At 39.9% G+C, this 20,098-nt stretch overlaps 1 protein-coding gene across 1 annotated transcript in view; it reads right to left on the bottom strand.

The window, feature by feature from the left end:
- LOC122329657 (dnaJ homolog subfamily C member 13-like) overlaps positions 1-12,087 on the bottom strand; it is a 35,813-nt gene extending 23,726 nt beyond the window's left edge. The window contains exons 1-8 of the mRNA XM_043226069.1: positions 11,877-12,087; positions 8,012-8,092; positions 3,977-4,052; positions 3,486-3,635; positions 3,364-3,405; positions 905-1,105; positions 627-833; positions 458-553 (exon numbers count right to left, since the gene is read on the bottom strand). Coding sequence (XP_043082004.1) covers positions 458-553; positions 627-833; positions 905-1,105; positions 3,364-3,405; positions 3,486-3,635; positions 3,977-4,052; positions 8,012-8,079 — 840 coding nt within the window. The 5' untranslated portion in view covers positions 8,080-8,092; positions 11,877-12,087. The remainder of the gene's footprint in view (positions 1-457; positions 554-626; positions 834-904; positions 1,106-3,363; positions 3,406-3,485; positions 3,636-3,976; positions 4,053-8,011; positions 8,093-11,876) is intronic.
- Between the last annotated feature and the right edge of the window lie 8,011 nt (positions 12,088-20,098).

The following is a 20,098-nucleotide window of genomic DNA, read 5'->3' as shown; positions in this document are numbered from 1 at the left end:
GGCATTCAGTTTATGCTATTCCAAAAACATAATGCTATCATTTTCTTTGAGAGAAAAAAAATAATTGTGAATAATTTAAAAAATTGTGATGAAATGAGCAAATTTACTGAGCCTTAACATAGGAGACATTTTAGACGAAACTCTTGCATATGAAATCTAAACATTAATTGTGTGATATTTTAGGAACGACATGAAGAATCAGAAGAAACTGAGACTCTACAGAAACATATTACAAACAACTAGTAATAACTACTAAAATATCTAACAGCTGTACTTTTATATTTCACAAATGTTTTATCCCTCAATTCTTAACTTATCTCACAGTTCTAGGTTTAAATCGTGGAATTCATTTTATATCAATATTTCCCTAAAAAGTCCTGTCCTGTGAAGCTGTCTTCCATGAATTACTTCTGTAACTGAAGTGTATTTTATTAAAAGCAGCTCTGATGAGACGCACCTCTTCGAAGGGCTTGACGGTGACGATGTTGTACGAGGCAGGGTCTCTCTCCACCAGACACGTCTCTGTGAGCGCCAGGATCCTCTTCACAGGCTCCTGAGAGACACACACAAGCGTCAGATCTCCTCGCACGCTTCAGAAGCCCACCAGAGCCCAGAGCGGCTCTTACCGTGTGCCGCGGAGAGATCTTCTGCACGATGAACTCGGTGAGCGAGGTGATGCTCTCGTCCGAGCTGTACTTGCCCAGACGCTCTCCGAGGAAGCCCTCGAAGCTCAGCGGCTCCTTCCGCAGGCGCAGCGTGATGCCGATGAAGTTGCCGGCGTGCTCGATGGCGCTGCGGATGATCTCGTCTCGGTGCTCGGACGCAAACAGATGCTGCAGCGAGAGAGAAGAGGGTGAGCTCAGAGATCAGCGGGTCGCTCTGCAGAAGCAGGCCGAGCGCTCACCAGCCGGCTGAAGCCTCCGTACAGCACACAGAAGCCCCCCTGATAGTCCGAGAGCTCGGCGAAGCCCTCCACGCAGCGGTAATCGTACGAGCAGATCACGCGGTTAGTCTGAGGATCGATCTGATCGATGCCGCCCGGGGTCACCTCCAAACACACGCTCCTCCGGGAGTCGCTCCAGTGCTGCTTGAAGCAGTTATAGCGCTGAGAAAACATTACCAGAGATGAGAAAACACGCCGCACATTTTAGTAAGTCAGCCCTGGGGTATTCATCCTTCCTCCGCAGACACACCTGTGCCATTACGGGGCAATATTTTCCATCTTAAAGGAATAGTTCACCCCAAAATGTATTCTCCCTCGAGTACTTCTGAATCTGTATGAGATTCTTTTTCTGCTGAACACAAATGAAGGGATTTCGGAAAAAAGTTAAAGTCAAAGGTGACCGAAAGCAGCCTGTTATAGACTTTTTAAAATATCTTTCTTATATAAATTCATACAGGTTTTGAACTATAGGAGGCTGAGTCATGGCCAAACTATTCCGTGTTTCTTTACCGTAAACAATCATATTCATTATATGTCATGTTTTATGTCCTATTCTTCCTATTCCATTAAGTGTATTATTAAATAAAGCAGTAAATGATGGCAAAATGAAATGCTAGTTGTAAGTTTAAAACTAAAACGCCCAGTAGGTAAGTCACATGTCATTCAGAACGGAGGCTGTAGTCATGGGTTATTAATCGCTCTGAATCTAGTGCTACAGATTCTTTCATGAAAAACACAGCTGTTCTGTTGCAGATTCGGTGGAACTATTCTTATTTTGTTGTAAAATATTCACTCAATATTACCTTTTTTCTCAAATGTCACATTTACAATAGTTTGGATATTGAACATGAAAAACTATAAATCACACAGGACGGGGTTCTGTATCAGCAAAGGTTTCTTAAATCGAGCGTAGTATCATCTCTCAACATTTCTTCTTTATGCTGTTAAGTGAAATCTACTTTAAAGATATAACGAACAGCAGTGTGATTTGCTAAAGAAGCTAAGATAAGGTCATCTGATGTCATTTGACCTTTTACAGGACTCCAACTCTAGTTTTTATACTAGAAGAGGCATTTTGGTTTGATTGGTTTTAATGTTAAAGTTGGTGTAGAATTAGATGACCCCCTCATGCGCCTCACATGCCCCCCATTTGAGAACCACTGGTTCAACCACTTGTTCAAACCTGTGGGTTGATTGAGTAACGAATCCCTTCTGGGTGTGGATTAGGGTCAGTTCTGATGAGGATTTAATTGGAACGATCTTCATTTCAGAATCTGAACAAAACAGACAATACTGTTCCTAAACTGTAAGCCAGTATTAGCTGTCGTATAAATCAGTTTCACATTATCAGTGGTGTAGGTGTGATAAACTATATCATATGACAGATTCTAGGGGTGGACGACATGAGCTAAAACTCATATCACAATATTTTCCACCGTCCAGGTGATATTGATATTATATTGTGAAAACTGGAATCACGTTTTAATAGACCTTAGTTTAATTGCAGGCAAAGTATGTATTTTAACTACAGAAAAAAAACATGATTTCATGATTTTTCATCAGCTAATGATCTAAACATTTCTGAAGAGAGTTCCCGTCACGGATTCATTCACATTAACCCCCCGCCCCTAATTCAATATTAATATGTTTCTTCCTATATATGGAGCATTATGAAGAGTGATCATGTGCTCTCTGTGTAGGTCTCCTGTGTTAACAGCTGTTTACAGACTTAAGAATATTTCCATACAATTTACATTGGTGGTGGTGGTGGTCACATTAATACCGGTAGAGAACCGTAACAGATTCTATCGTACGGTTGGTTGTTTATTTTAGGCTCACACAACTGCACTCTAATAGACTTTATCTGATCATGATCAGCGTCTGGACGAGGGATGCGATTAACGCATTAACCATTTTAAAATTTAAAGCACAAATGTAGCTTGTTTTTTGGCTGAAGTAATAACTTATATGACACTCTGGAGCACAGAAGAAGTCCTCAGCAGCACAGATATATCTGTAGCTATAGACAACAACACACTGCATGGGGCAGAACTATACTTTATACTTTATACCGGCCGAAAATCATTAAGATATTAAATAAGGATCATGTTCTAGATTTGTTAATTTCTTACAGTAATTATATCAAAAGTTAATTATTGATTATTGCTATAGATCACATAGATCTTAAAATTAATAGACAACTTTAAATGTTGATTTACTCCATATTGAATATTTTTATGTTCTCTTAGAATCCAGATTTTTAAAAAGTTGTGTCTCAGACAAATCCTAAAAACCAGACATCAATGGAAAAATTATTTTTCATTATCTTTCAGATGATGTATACATGGCTGGTTGTGTGTTTATATGTAAAAAAACACATTTCTGCATCACACGCTGTGCTCTGATGGGACTGTACTCACTCTTCCGGTGATCTTTCCCTCCGAGAAGTCTGTTCTGAATCTCTGCAGAAGAGAGAGAGAGTAATGCTGAGTCACGTGACTCCTTTAATAAATGAGGATCAGAGCCGAGCAGGATTCCTCACCAGCGCTTCTGTTAGCAGCTCTGTGCGATGCTCCGTGGAAAACTTGAGTGTTTCTGACTTCTTCCCGCTGCCCTTCCTGAAGGTGAGGTTGAACTCGGTGCCCTGGCCCTTCCCCACCGGACCGATGCCACAGATATCACCGTAAGGCCACTGAGGAAAATAGTGACTTTTAAACATATTTGAATAAGAATAAATCATGGAGTGCTCATGTAGTTATGTCAGGTTTATGATTTAAAAAAAACCTGTTGTTACATGAGTTTTAATATTAATATTTAATATTAATAACAACAAGAAATAATATTAATTTTAGAAAACATCATAATATGAAAACAAATATTATTAGCATCAGTAATATAAAACAAAATTATAATTACAATTAAAATCATTAATAACTACATTATTATTATTTTATAACATAACATTTAAAAGTATAAGACTGAAAAAGACAGACATATTCTACTTCTATAAGCAGATAAGTGTTCTTTCAGCACCTGGTTAGTAACTTCTAGCGTGGTGGGGTTGTATGTAGTGATGCCATGAGTCCCCACGGAGAACACACGCTTGTACCTGCAGGAACACACACACACACACACACACACACACACACACAACCGTCAACATCACAAACCAGACACCGCTCTCTCCGGAAACCATATCTGCAGACGGTCCGGGAATAACGTCTGCAGTAATTAGACAGAAGCGTGTTTGTGCGAGAAGCATGAACACAGAAGTCCTGTCACTGTGAGCCAATCAGAGCTGCTCTTCTTCATCTGAAGCACATGGCAGAAGAATCAACACCGGCTAGTTTACTCGAGTTTTGAGTCATGTTTGCTGCCAGGTCTCAAAAGCACATGAATTCTTTGAAGATCCTTGTCAAATTAACAGAGTTTATTTAATTAACTGGCAGACAAGCGTTTCATTCACACATCAGAGAGGAACACTTCTACTTCTCGTTATCATAACATCGATACAGAACAGAGCTGGACTGAAATCTGAATTACGCCATTTGACTGGTTTCCATTCAGTTTAGTTTTGAGCTGTGCTGTAAGAGTGGAGGGATACAGCTGTATTACCCAGAATCCTCCTCTGAGCCCCGGAGACCTGACTCATCATCATCATCCTCACACACACACACACACACAGCTGAGAGGAGCACAGAAGAGTCTGGGTCAAGTGGAGCAGAAGAGACTGAGAGGAGAATGATGAGTGTGTACTGAGTTCATCAGTATATAGATGAAACTTCAACAGAAACAAGAGATCCTGAATACAGCAGAAACACTGACAGCGTCTTCCACCCACAAACACACTCAACAAAAGACGGCTTAACAGGCAACACTCGTCTAACAGGCAGAACACACACACACACACACACACACACACACGAGAGAGAGACGGTGCTTCTGATCCAGAGCAAGACATCTTCTATGACGGAGCATAGTACTGTAAACCACAACAGAGCAAGCTGCCCCATGATCGATTAACCTTCTCATAACCTGATCTGAGAACTAAACTAACCAGCAGGAATAACACACACCTCACCAGGATGTGTGTGTGAACCAGCACCAGTTACTAAACAACATAAAAACTACACACTAAAATCAAACAAAAGCCCCACTTCTTTCACAGCTGAAGTGTGATCGCTTTCATCAGCATCTCATCTGCTGCACAGCTGACACACACACACACACACACACACACACACACACACACACACACACACACACACACACACACACACACAGCGAGTTCAGCTCATCACACATGATAAATGATAACAAACACTAAGAACAACGGACTTCTGTCTGTGGGTGGACTCACCGTTATCACTGAAACAAACACACTTTACAGTTCTGATCCAATCCTAAGTTCAGCTGGAATCTCGAGTCATAACACACACTGAATATAGATGCTACTGTTAGTATGACAATATTTCCAGTTAAAGACCACTCAACGTCTTTCTGTCTCTCTGACCTTGCAGAACAATAACCAGGCTTCTGAGTCACACGAGCGGTTAATTATTCATTCTGTGGCTTTTAACATCTTCCCTTCAACACACACACACACAGCCACCCACCCACTCAAACACACTATACACACTTTTACACACACACACACACACACACACACTCACACACACACACACACATTATGCAGAGGATAACATGTCAGAAAATGTTCCAGTATGCTTCGGGCACAAATTTGCACAACTTCCAAAAGAAAAAATGAAAGATTCTGGGCTCTCCCTTTCATTAATAACATTTTTACACAATCAAAAATGCATAATAACATTTATTGTATTAAATACAGAACATAATGAAGTCATGTGCCAATGTAGCTTCAAATCAGTCAGAAAGCTTTCTGCATTAAAAGCCTGGCAGCATACAGTATGCTGTGAAGATTAGCAAATATACAGTGACCGTTTCTGAAGAAATTAAAACAAGAAATAAAAATCAGGAACTCAACATAGAGGTCAAGAAGATCCAGCCTCAAGTCTGCAAACTGACATGAAAGAGGAAGTGAGCGGTTCTCATGATCTAAAGTCTTCTTCATCACCAGAATCAGCTCAGAATCAGTCCTGGCTCTGAACACAGACGAGATAATAGACAGAGAAACACAACTGGAGGAATCTTACACCTCTACTGCTGTGTAACCAAATCACAGCCACAACTCTTACAGTTCACCATCTTACCAGCACGTACACACACACACACACACACACACACACACACACACACACACACACACACACACACACACACACACACACACACACACACACACAGACACACACAGACACACACACAGACACACACACAGACACACACAGACACACACACAGACACACACAGACACACACACAGACACACACACAGACACACACAGACACACACACACACACACACACAGACACACACAGACACACACACACACACACACAGACACACACAGACACACACACACACACACACACACTGCTGCTCTTGAGTGTGACTGACCCTGTAGAGCAGAATAAAGAGCAGTATAACCCGGTCTGCTCGAGAGGACTGGCTCACGGTGGATGTGTCAGGGCTTGCTCTGCTTTCATGTCACAGCTACACGAGACACACACACACACACACACACGCAAGCTACTTTTACTTTCTTAGCTAACTGAGAGCTAAACATCTTGCTCTAAGCAGGTCTCTCTTCACCTGATGAACGTGATCAAACATAGTCCACGGGATCCTAAATAATTCTGAAACCTTTTCTTGAAATATCTTCTTATGTTGATTAAAGAAAGTCTGACATGTTTCTAATTGAACTGGAAGTTAAGTGCTGGGCGTCCGGTCAGAGGAGAACTGACCCCAACTGAGTCTGGTTTCTCCCAAGGTTTTTTTCTCCATTCTATATGCATGGGGTTTTGTTTCCTTGCCGCTGTCGCCTCTGGCTTGCTTTGTTGGGGACACTTAACTTCTAGTGACTATCGTTGAATTGATTACAGAGACCGTCTCTGCATTTAATAAGAAATTGGTCACTCTCGTCATTATACATCCCTGTCATTATACATCCCTGTCATTATACTGTACAGTGCTTTGATGCAACCTGTGTTGTTAAAAGCGCTATATAAATAAAAATGATTGATTGATTAATGAGGATGAGTAAGACTGATCATCACAATAACAGCCCACCATTTCAGAGTTTCTGTCAGTTGTTGCATAATTTAGTCCACATCTGTCCACATCCAGACCAATAAGAGACTTCCTGTCTGTGTGTGTGTGTGTGTGTGTGTGTGTGTGTGTGTGTGTGTGTCTGTGTGTGTGTGTGTCTGTGTGCACATCACTGAGAAGCTTTTCAGCAAATCTAATAAACTCTTAGTTGCTACTGTCACATGATTAAGAAAAAATACAAACCAGTTTCCAAAATAGAAATAACCAAAAAGAGAGAGAGAGACAGAGAGAGAGAGACAGAGAGAGAGACAGAGAGAGAGAGAGACAGAGAGAGAGAGAGAGAGAGAGAGAGAGACAGAGAGAGAGAGAGACAGAGAGAGAGAGAGAGAGAGAGAGAGAGAGAGAGAGAGAGAGAGAGAGAGAGAGAGAGAGAGAGAGAGAGAGAGAGAGAGAGAGAGAGAGAGAGAGAGAGAGAGAGAGAGAGAGAGAGAGAGAGAGAGAGAGAGAGAGAGAGAGAGAGAGAGAGAGAGAGAGAGAGAGAGAGAGAGAGAGAGAGAGAGAGAGACAGAGAGAAATTTTTATATATGTACATTAGCCCCACTGTTCAAGGCATGGTTATAGTCTCAGGTTAAAGAGTAAGATCCACAAGAGAGTGATGGCTTAAAGTCTGGAGTAATTAATTATTCAGGCAAAACATTACATCTAAGGAGAATGTGCATCTTAACACATGGTGCCAGTTCACCAATAACAGAACAACATACAAGACAAGAACGAGAATCAGTCTCTGAACGATCTTCACAGCACTAGATCTCACTGAAGCCTGAGCTCTGAAACATGAAGGTCATGAAACCCAGTAACTGGGAGGAACGAGGCACTTACTTCCCCCTCCAGGAGTGTTTGGTTGTGTAGAAACAGGCCAAGTCTTTGTTGTCTTTGAGGACGTTCATCTTCAGGCAGGGCCTGTGAAAAGAGAAGAGGGTCAGAGTCTGGATCTCAAACTACAGCATGATATACGATCACGTAAACGTCTCAGAGAAATACAGACATACACTGAGCAGTTTCTTATAGTGTGATCTTCAGATCTTCTGCCAGAGATGACTCAAAGAGCTCACAAATCACTTTTTGAACGGGACGGTTCACCCAAAAATGTTGATTCTGGCCTCTTTGTGTCATTCTAAAGCTATAATACTTCTATTCATTCAGGTTCTCCTCCGCAGTGGATGCTCTGCAGTGAATGGGTGCCGTCAGAATGAGAGTTCAAGCATTATTATAGCTTCTTTGTATTTGAGCTGGAAGCAATGGTTTGAAGTTACACACGGTTTGGATTTGTCTTGGGTGTATTCACACCTGTCTTGTTTGGTTCGATTGAAAGAAACTCAAGTTTGTTTTCCTCTTAGGTTCAGGTGTGAACACAGCAATCACAAACAACCGACCCGAGAAAGCCCTCGTCTTCTGTGTTATCAGACTCCTGTAGTTGGACTGTTGTTTTTGCTTGCTAGCCAAAAGAAGAAACACCTGAAACCTGCGCTCACTTTCCAATACGCACCGTTTCAGTCAAGTTTCACTCTCTTTCTTCTCACCTAGTCCCTCTTCTGCACAGCGCCATGAGTAAGAGCATGCTCTCTCCACCGGACTCGTATTGGGTTACTACTCCATGATTAGGCTGTTTTTGAACTTCCTTTTTCTTCCTGCTTGATAATCGAATCCAATGAATGGAACCAAAAAAAATAAACACTGTATTTGGACCGAAGCAAGTGAACTAGAGGACTTTCCTGCTGTGAATACACCCCTAGCTTCTGTCTTCTCCTGATGTTCACTGAAGGATTACTCTGATGTTTTTATCAGACTCTCATTCTGACGGCACCCATTCACATCCATTACTGAGACAGATTTCTAACCTGATGAAGAAACAAACTCATTCTAATCTCATAATTCACAATTTCTAATACCAGGCTAACAAGGCTAACTAACGGCAGTAAAAAGTGCTTGGAGTCAGTCACACAGTAAGATTTCTCCTCCCAATTAAACACAGAATCACACAGATCATTAGTATTGTAGTGAGAGAGGAGCTGGAGGTAAATGCAGAGAGCGCTGAGATGGTCAGATCAGAATGTCTCTGTCAGCAGAAAGCCTTAACTCCATCCTTCCTTCCTTCCTTCGGTCTCCTCCATTACAGGAGCGGATGAGAGATCATCACAGCATCGGCTCCGGACCCGTTCTGACGCTCTGAACCTCGGGTTATATAATCCAGCTTCATGTCTAATACTGTTATACTGGCTAGCTTTCACACTGTACACTGAAAACACTGAGCGAGAAAACCGACTGGATGATAGAAGACGAAAATGTGAAAACATCCCCATGTAAACACGCTCTTGATTTCTTCACATATAAAATGACTGCAAGGCTGGAAAAGTGGACAGAAAAACTTAAAACATTAACAAAGAAGGAGCCTTTGTGTTTTTAAAACCAATCAATGAATGACCAATATAGAGGAATAAACAGGGCTTAATTATAAACACAGTAAATAATGAAATCCACGGACAGCCCCCAAATTCACTGAGAAAGTACATTAGAAATACAATAAAGTAAGCCCTGAAAGATGATGATGGGGTCATAATTAAAACGAATGAATTTCATAATAAACACCAAATCCCGCCTCAATCTCCAGATTAAAGTGTCTAATGTCTCTGAATCAGTAATCCTGCTAATCTAGGATCTGTGGCTCTAGTGGAAGTACAGCATTGAAGCTCACGTGATCAACATCAACAGCTCTTACTGAGGATCAATAAAGCAGCTCTCTGTTCAGGGCAGACCTTAATGAAACACATCTCTGCTGGATAAAGCACTTCTGAAAGATTTTATGAATGCAAAGCTGCAGTAAAGCTTCTGATTAACCTTGCTGCCGTAAACACACGCTTTCAATAAAACATAATGACAGGCATGACATCCACACACACACACACACACACACACACACACACACACACACACACACACACAGACACACAGACACACAGACACACAGACACACAGACACACAGACACACACAGACACACACACTTTTACTGCATGTCGTACCATGCATTTATGTGTATGTGACAAATAAAATTTGAATTGAATTTGAATAAGGCAAGGCATGTTTATTTCTATAGCATTTCATACAATAGTAATTCAAAGTGCTTTTCATAAAAGGAAGTAAAATAATCATTAAAAAATAATCACAACAAGCTATTTAAAAGCCCACTCTTCTCCACTAAGTGAAAAATCCTTCCCAAACACCTTAATATTTCACCACTTCATTCAATTTACTTAGACCTACTTTTAAGTGATTAACCAACAAACTTGTCTTTCTTTGCCCACGTTCACTTTACTTTCCTATTTTAGCCTTCTGTTTAAATTTTTAAAATAAAGTTAAAACAGAAAAAGATTATATAGAAAATACAGTGCTATTAGTTTGGACGGGGCACCGTGCTCATTCAATAAATTAAAAAACTAAGTTTTTAAAATAATACTTCATACGATGCTTGAAGGAAATTCCAAAGTTATTTGTAATAGATTTGTTAATTAATTATTATTATTTATTAGAAAGCATTTTTTTTGCAGAAACTGTGTTGAATAAGATAAATGAATAGAACTTTAATCTAAAACACAAAGTAAAATAAATCAATCTAGAACACTAGATGATTTCAATGCCTGATTGTACTCGCGCTGGTTCAGCAGGAAGACGCAGGTTTTAGCGTCTCGTCTCCGAGGCCAGCGTCCAGATGATGAGAGTCACATGACCAGGTCATGTGCTCAGTGCCCAAGACTCCAAACCACAAACCAGATTAAAACAGACACATGCATGTTCTACTGTACACATGCATTAATCAGCTCTGGGGCCTTTCTTTTCTTTTCTTTCAGTCTGTGACCGCTCTTAAGAAACATCTGCATATTTGCCTTTTGTTCTTTAAAGACAAACTCTAACAGGTGCTGCAAGATTATTAACCAGTTAGTGTATCTGACAGCAGATACAACATTTAACAAAATAATCATTTTCAAATCAGCATTTCTATCAATATCTATATAAACTGTACGCCGGTCTTGTGATCATAATGTCATACAGTAGAAAAAACATAAGCACACGGGCAGCGTCTACTGAAAGATGATATTACATAGTAAGTGTAAAGCTTCCGAGACTAGTTTTAACATGAATTTTAAATATCAGGCTGATTTCAGTAAACGTGAGCATTTTGCTCAGTTGTCAGACTTTATTAGTAGGGTTTCTCTCTCTGCTGTAATCGTGACATACGAGCACATTTACACTGAATTCTCAGCACTGTATGATCTGACAGAAGAGAAGAGAAGAGAAGAGAAGAGAAGAGAAGAGAAGAGAAGAGAAGAGAAGAGAAGAGAGCATCCTTTCACAGAAAACAGTGCTCAGACTAATGATGAAAGCGCTCAGGATTAAAGCAATATAAGTTTCCATCGAGACTCCGACGAAACACAACACGAATAAACACATGTCAGTCACCATACAGCAAAGATACTGACACATCATACCTTTAGTACTAAATCAAACATGACTCTAATAATAATCGACACCACTGCGATCACAGACTGTCAAAGCGCCTCGGTCCCCTGCTACTAATCAGCACCGAGACTGCGAGGCGGTTTGAGAGAGTTGTTATGATGTCTGAAGGGTTATGCTGTATTAATGAGGTTTCGCTGTGAGCCGCGGTGTCTGTCAGGCGCTGGCCTCACCTCACAGACGGAGCTCGCCGCTGTGTTTCACCGAGATCTGCGCGGTCTAAGCGGCTCGGTTGCGTCCCTCGGCCCGCCGGCCTCCGTTACGCGCGGTGCTGCAGCTCAGTGATTCAGAACCGAACCGAACAGAACCCAAAGCGTTCCCTTCAGTCAGAGCGCTCAGGACGCCGCCATCTTCCCTCTGCCTCCAGCAGGGCGCTGCGCATGCGCATGGCGCGAGCCTCACGCGTCTGTCAGCTGACCGCTCAGACCGGAAGTGCAGCGAGCAGTCGCTCTGTACAGCAAAAGTTACTAATTGTAAAATTATTTTAAGTGGAAGGTTTAGGGATTAAAATACATTTAAATGTAAAAATAAATAAATAAATGAACAAATAAATAATAATTTCATGGTTAGATTCCGGTGTAAGTGGTATCCCTTCGAGCCACAACTCGATAAACTACATTTATTTCTCTAATGTCGTTGTTGTTCTCTCTTTTTGGCATGAAATGTCAAATTTGAATTAGCAAAAAAAAAAAACAACTAAATATATCAACAGATTTAACCTATTTCATAAATTTCAAAAAGAAAAAATTATATTGTTTTATTTTTTTCTTTTGTAAAAGAACCCTAACCCTAAAATATTTTTTAATGCAAGTGGAGTAAAAACGTAATTATTTCCTTTATGAAGTTTATGTAAAAAAAAATTTTTTTGAATTTGGAAATGTATTATATATGCAGCCCTTTCATTTTAATTTTATGTAGTAACTATTGTACCCTTATTTTCAACTTGCAGATTGGTTTGTATTTTTTGGTGAAATACTCCAACATGAACACTTATATATAATATCAAAAGAAGTATATTAATGATAGAATAAAAGAATACTAATGTAATATTGTGAACTGTCAGTAGGCAGGAAACTTCCTGCACTTTAATCAGACTAAATGAGGTCCTCTTTCCCGTTCAGTAGTTTTGTATTTATAATATAAAGCAGTCATTTCAATATGTTCATATTACACTGATAGTGTGATGTTTTTCCCCTCTAAGAATATTAATATGTGCAAAATATTATAAAGAAAACATATCGTTTCTATTAAATCATTGCTTTTTTACATATTGGTCGATCATTTTATTTGCTCATTTATTTATTTTAAAATTTATGTTCATTCATTATTTAAAATGGTTTTTTTTTTCATTTTAATTGAATTTAGTTAGCTTATTCCTTTTTAATCGTCTTTGATTTATCATTTTGATCCTCTGCAGCTCTTGTGTATATGATGCAGAAGGAGATAAAGATATTTGTCTCGATGCTGGATTCAATCAAATGTGTAAAGATGAAGAAAACGAACGAGTGGAATAGGCCTTTTCTGAAACGGACAACGGCTTTAAGTTCAGAAAGACTCCAGGAAGCAGAAGTATTGATCATCTATTTCTGTGTCTGTGAAACCCGAGGAGTCTCAGAAACAGAGGAAGACTGGAAGCAGCTGATGGCTTCGGTCTGAAGGATGTGCTGAGGAGAACTAGCTCTGATCTCAGCGATCTCTCCTCTTCTTCTCTCAGTCTGTGTGATGAAGCTCAGAGATGAACGTGAAGAACAGCAGGATCACAAATGAACGACTGGAGCTTCAGACAGAAGGACCTCCGGGGAATCAAGACTTCTTCTAGACCACAGGTTCAGTGAAGATCACCAGCTGATCTCATTCTAGAGCTCTTTACATCCATCGCCGGACGATTAGACATTCATCTAGCAAAATGTGGAAAAGATCTACTTATTGCTACTAACTGCTGTTAAAATAGATTGTATAAAGACTATAAAGACGAGTTTCCTCAGTCTCCTCCTCATGAGCGTTAGAGATGCTGGGTTTCTCGTGTTGGTCAGCAGCAGACTCTCATGTTTTGAGTGTTTGAGTGAAGACGACTCTCTCAGAGTCACACTAGATCATGTTTTCTTCAGCTTCTGCTGTCAGACCCGTTTCATACAGCTCTTTCTTCATGTTCAGTGGACTCAAGCTAAGGACATGGGTTTGGTGATTTTATTTTTCATTGAGGATTTTTTCTGCAGGATTTTCTCTGTTGATGGATCCTTGATCTGAGACCATGCAGATGACGCTCATAAACACGTGATACTCCACCTGAGATGAGAAACTCAAGCTCTAGTCTGTCTGTCTGCTGTACGTCTATCGGAGCAGATCTTTGCATCATTGTCTGATTTATTACAAGCTTATTACTGTCAGAAACACGGGGTGGCCAGTGATGAAGACTGCCTGCTGATTTATATTGATAATTACTTTACCTTAAAATATAAAGGGTTCTTTTTATTGGTCACCAACCCTTTAGTGAAGTACATTTTTATTTGTTTTGCAATTAATTGATGATTACTTTATTTTATACAGATCCAGTTCTCAGTACATGCATCAAAACCGTATTACTGGAGCTAAAATAATAAAAAAAAATTGAAATAATAATATCAGTGAATATGAGTTGCTTGTGTGTCCTCCCTTTCTATCTCTCTCTCTCACACACACACACACACACACACACACACACACACACACACGCACACACACACACACACACACACACACACACACACACACACAGACACACGCATACACACACGCACACACAGACACACACACACACACACACACACACACACACACACACACACACACACACACACGCACACACACACGCACACACAGACACACACACACACGCACACACACACACACACACACACACACACACAGACACACGCATACACACACGCACACACAGACACACACACACACACACACACACACAGACACACGCACACACACGCACACACAGACACACACACACACACACACACACACACAGACACACGCATACACACACACACACACACACACATGCAAGCACACACACGCACACAGACACACACACACACACACACACACACAGACACACGCATACACACACACACACACACACAGACACACGCACACACAGACACACGCACACACACAGACACACACACACACACACACACACACACACACACACACACACACACACACGCACACAGACACACACACACAGAGACACACGCACACACACACACACACACACACGCACACACACACACACACACACAATAACTTTTTGTTATTGGCCCTTAGGCTATGTATCTTCTTCTTTCTCTTTCTCTTTCTGTTTCTCTGGTTCTAAGAATAGTTTTGTGTCTTTTTCTGTTTCACAATAAATGTTTTAAGTAATAAGCTTCAGACAGTAACTCTTAGCTGACCTGGACGCCGGACATTAGAACTTATATCTGTCATATATCTATAGATTAATATAGTATAAATGCTGTTATCATTAGTAGTAATTCTGAAGAGATCTTTAACGATCGGTAAAGATTCTGCAGTAATTGATGTTAATTAAAGGACTTTCATGATCAGTGATCAATAAGTGTCTGCCGTCAGTTTCATTACGATGAAGCTCTTTCTCCTCCAAATATCACTCAGTGTTTACACATTTCACACAAACTGAAGCAGTCAGACTGAACTGAGAATGCAAATAAATCACATGGTATATAAAATGAATAGAGACTAGTTAAGAGACTAGCTGACAGAAAATCAATGTCTGATCTTTTAAAGTAAATGAACCGTGTCAAGATCAGGTTAATAAACACAAATGTAAAGTGAGTTCCGGCTTAGAAAAGACAGTTCAGTCAATATAAGACAGAATGCATAAAACATATAGTAGTAGGTCGTTTGCTGCTGATGAAGATAATCCTGAACTCACCTGGACTGCAGGTAAAGAGGAAACATCTGACCGTCTGAGTCCGCTGGACATGAAGCCTGCGTGAGACTGGACTGAGCCGAAGGTCACGTTATGAAGCATCTGATCCGAGGCTCAGCATGTGCTGCCCGTTATCTTAACGAAGTTACGAGCCTCTACGGCCGGAGAAAGAGCGCTTCTTCACGCTTCTCCAGACCCTAAACAAAACCCACATTCACTGCAGTCTCCGACTGAACCTCAAGCTCTGAGAACTCATCACATGGAGTCAGACCTGATCTGATTTCACACTGTCCTGCCTAAAAATACTAAACCAGAGGAAAAGAAGTCAAGCTTCATTTGACATACAACCACAGAGATACGTTATTAAATATAAACATACAATGATAGAAGTAGAGGAAAACCATTTATAGATCTAACCATCTGAGTATAGATAGATTGAGACTGTAGAAGAACATTACATAAATACTGTACATGAACTAAAAAAGAGATAATATATTGAGAACCAAAGAATATTATCAGCCTGCTTTACAACGTCATTCTCACAGTGTTAGGAGAAACAGAAAAAAAGAGTCTTTTTTCATAACTATTTTATAACTTTTTCATCTGTGCAACATTTCTGTCTCAGACTTGAGAACTAAAGTCTAGATTGAATAATAGCATGGTCCTGTGTCTGATGATCAGGCCTGGTCCGTGGTCCTCCGTCGCCCTCTGCTGTCCTCTCCTGCTCTGTGACAGAAAACATCAGCTTTACTGAATAAAACAATGGAAGGAAAGCAGTAATTAAGCAAACATGGCATCATAAAAGACTTTTTAAAAAGTAGCCTATTGTAGGTGCCTAAATCGTGTATTAAATAAAGTCTATGCACACAGATGTTGTATGTTCATTTACTGTCCATGTACTCCATGCTTGGAAGGGTTTCCTTTCGCTTTAATTACTTGCTGAATTCGGCGTGTCCTGGAGGAGATTCTCTCCAACACCAGCAGAAGACATGACACCCAAATCATCACAGACTGTGGAAACAACACTGGACTTTGAGAAACTTCTGCATCCTTCCTCCAGACTCTAGGACCTCGGGTTACAAAAGAAATACATCTGAAAAGAGGACTTTGGACCAAACGGTCCAGTTCTTCTTCTTCTAAGCCCAGGTAAGAGGCCTCTGGCGTTGTCTGCGGTTCAGGAGCATCTTAACAAGAGGAACACAACAACTGTAGTCACATCCTTCTTCCTTCCACTCAGCTTCCTGTTCCTGTTACAGCGCTCTGTGAATGTTTCTGAAGGGTGTCAAGGATTGTCTTCTGGACTGAACTGTCAGATCAGTCTTCTTGGCATTTTCATCATATTCATAATTTATTGAGATTTTTGTTAAACGTGAGGCAAAATCAACAAGTTAACAAACTATAATCATCCCTATAACCAGTTCTGCACAGAATATTTGTTAATACGTGAAAGTGCTGTGGAAGATACCGAACACTGCAAACACATGCTCAGACTGGGTCTAATACAACGCTTGCAGATCTACAGCAGAGACAGGAGACCCACGTCAGCGCCATCAGCTGCGATGGAGGCCCTGCTATTATTTATACATTTAAGAATCTGTTTAAGTTTTTTTAAACCTATGTTATATATACATAGCATCACGTGAAAAACTAAAGTAAAATACATTGTATGTATCATTTTTGATGACATCAGATGAACAAGTCGAAGTTTGTAGCTTCCTTGTCTCTTATTATAAGCCTGATCACTGAGACTCTCACCTTTTGTTTTGGCTCTCGGTGACTCTGCTCCAGCTTCTGAGTAGTTATGTTTCTCTAATAAACCACCATTTTGACTTCATGTCTGTAATATTTAAAACATGCATTTTCTGTGAAGCATGCTAAGCATTGTGAAAAATGGCATACAAATAAACAGGAAAAATTCAGTCTGGCCTTCTCCTCACTGCTTTGGCCGGTTGAATTTAGTTCATTTAGTTGAAGAGTTGAAGTGTTTTTCTGCTGGCTTCATGATTGACCAGATAGGTCTGTCAGAGAGAGAGAGAGAGGAATGACACGAATACAGAGCAAAGAAATGATGAAGAGTCTTTACTGAAACACAAAGAGAGAGGAAACTGTGCAGAGAAGAAATCTGGAGGACGTTCTCCTCAACGAGATGTTCAGAGATGATTAAACTCCTGAAGAGCAGCGCTGTGATGAAGAACAAACAGCAATCTATATGACACATACAGAGGAGAATATAATATATACTCATCACTAATGAGGAGCGGATCCAATCACCAGAGAATTACACAAACAAGCATTTCCTGTGAGACTTTCATCACTGAGAGAAATACACGAGCAAACACAGACTCAGCAGAGATCATTCTTATCACTTCACTTTCATCTCATTTCATGACTTCTATTTATTGGTGAAAATGGCAACATACTCTTTAATCAAACAGCAAACACTGTCCTGCCACCATTTGAAGAAATCCACCATGTCTAATAGCACAACATTACCAGAACACAGTGTTTTGTTATTTCTCTCTAGATTTCTAGTTTCCAGATGTTTCTGTGAGCCGTTCCAGCGTCTGCTGCATCACTGCTATTTATTGACATGAAAAATATGGGTTTTTAACATAATCGTATTCTTATGTAAAGTGGGATTCTAGCATACTTACATTTCCATACCACTGCACAGCCACTGAAACATGAAAAAGTGATCGGACATAACAGCTTGATTTGATCATATTTAATAAATAACATGAAATATGATCAACTCTATCACATGTATGTAACGTGTTGAAAAAACCCATAAATGCAGCATCACTTGATTCTACACAAAATCCTTGTTATTAGTGTGTGTGTGTGTGTCATCAGACAGCTCAGAATCTCATCGGGTCTAATCTGAGTGTTTAATTTGACATCGCAACAGTTTATCATTTTAACAGCGAGGCGTTACTAACTTATTATAAATAGTTATGAATACTACAATACCTAATTTGGGTTATCATTGGTCTAAATGTCATTGGTCAGCATTAGTACTTGTGTTTACAAGACTAGTTCATTTATACTAATGCAAGTCACAAATATAATCTGGAATTAGTACATTCATATTAACATATTAAAGGAGCGCTTTGTAGAATTGACAGTCCTAACTGATAGTAGTATTGCAGTCCAAATTCTACTATTGGAGAAGGTTTTTTTCACGCGGCCTCAGGAGTTTACAGCTTGTCAGATTAAAGACACCAACAGAAACTCGTGACGATGAATTAAATTAATTACGCTGTATTTTCCACCAACTGGCAACCCAGGGTGCCAAATACAATTGGGTAAAATGACAAACCAAACCAAACACATGTTTTCAAAATAGAATAACTGAGTTGTTTTTCAGAGAAACAGTTATGTTTTGCCTCTTTGTCACCATCTATGTTTAAAAACCTGGTTTGTGTTGTAAAAACCTGGCTCCGGCTCGGACGAATCTCATGTTTTGAGGTGTCTGTCAGAATAATGTACTTAGTAATCACAGATTCTAGATTCTGCTACTTTTATGCTTTAGCAGAGTCAAAAACAACATCTATAAAATCTATATAGTGATACAAAAAAGTACTAATAGAGACCAGTCACTGTTGAAATAACTTATTTAAGGAACAGACGTCTTGTACAGTGTGTTTCAGTGGTGTTTTATGTACTTTGAGACACTTGTCATTTGCTGCATCTGATCACAGGTTATAAATTATACATCATCTTTATTTAGTGTTGAGTCAGAGATCAAGGCCACTGAGACATGAAACCCCTCATCAGATCACCAGGAGCGTGTTTCCCCAGCAGCAGATTAACCCGCCTAACTACCACAGTACTGGAGAAACTAACTAGTCAAGCTGATAACTTCTCACAACTATTCAGTACCACATTAATGTCAGATTGTTGCTGCAATAATGATGACGGCATCTGAGGACTGCTTAGCTTTGTCTGTTCTCTTTGCTTTATTTTGTGGGTTCCCCTACATTCTTTCAGTTTGCAACGCTGTGTGTTTGAACTATGGTTTCAGGAAACACTGAACTGCTGAACTATGATGGCCATGACGGACCTTGAGATCACAGCTAATGATGCTTTTGGGAAACAGACCCCTCGATGTGAAAAAGATCAGGACTGCAGACACAGAACAGAAAGAGACAAATGACGACGTAGGTTACATCCAGTGGTTTGTGAGGGTGTATATGGCTATTTTTTGCAAGCAAAAAGAAAACTAAAACATTCTGTGAACACTTTGTTTCATGCTAAATGAAACGAAGAACTGCTTGCTCTATGTAAAATTACTTCAGGCAACAATTATAAAACATTATTTCAGCCGAAGTCACAAAACAAATAGATAATAAACATTCTTTCTAAATCATTCTGTCATTTTAGAACAACAATCTCATTGATCACAGAATATCTGATTATGACAAAAAAGGTAACACTTTATTTTAAGGTGTC

This window comes from Puntigrus tetrazona, chromosome 24 (assembly GCF_018831695.1).
Source record: "Puntigrus tetrazona isolate hp1 chromosome 24, ASM1883169v1, whole genome shotgun sequence".
In the NCBI taxonomy this organism is placed as follows: domain Eukaryota; kingdom Metazoa; phylum Chordata; class Actinopteri; order Cypriniformes; family Cyprinidae; genus Puntigrus; species Puntigrus tetrazona.
The sequence above is the reverse complement of the archived record's forward strand: the minus strand, read 5'-3'. Positions and strand labels throughout refer to the sequence as shown.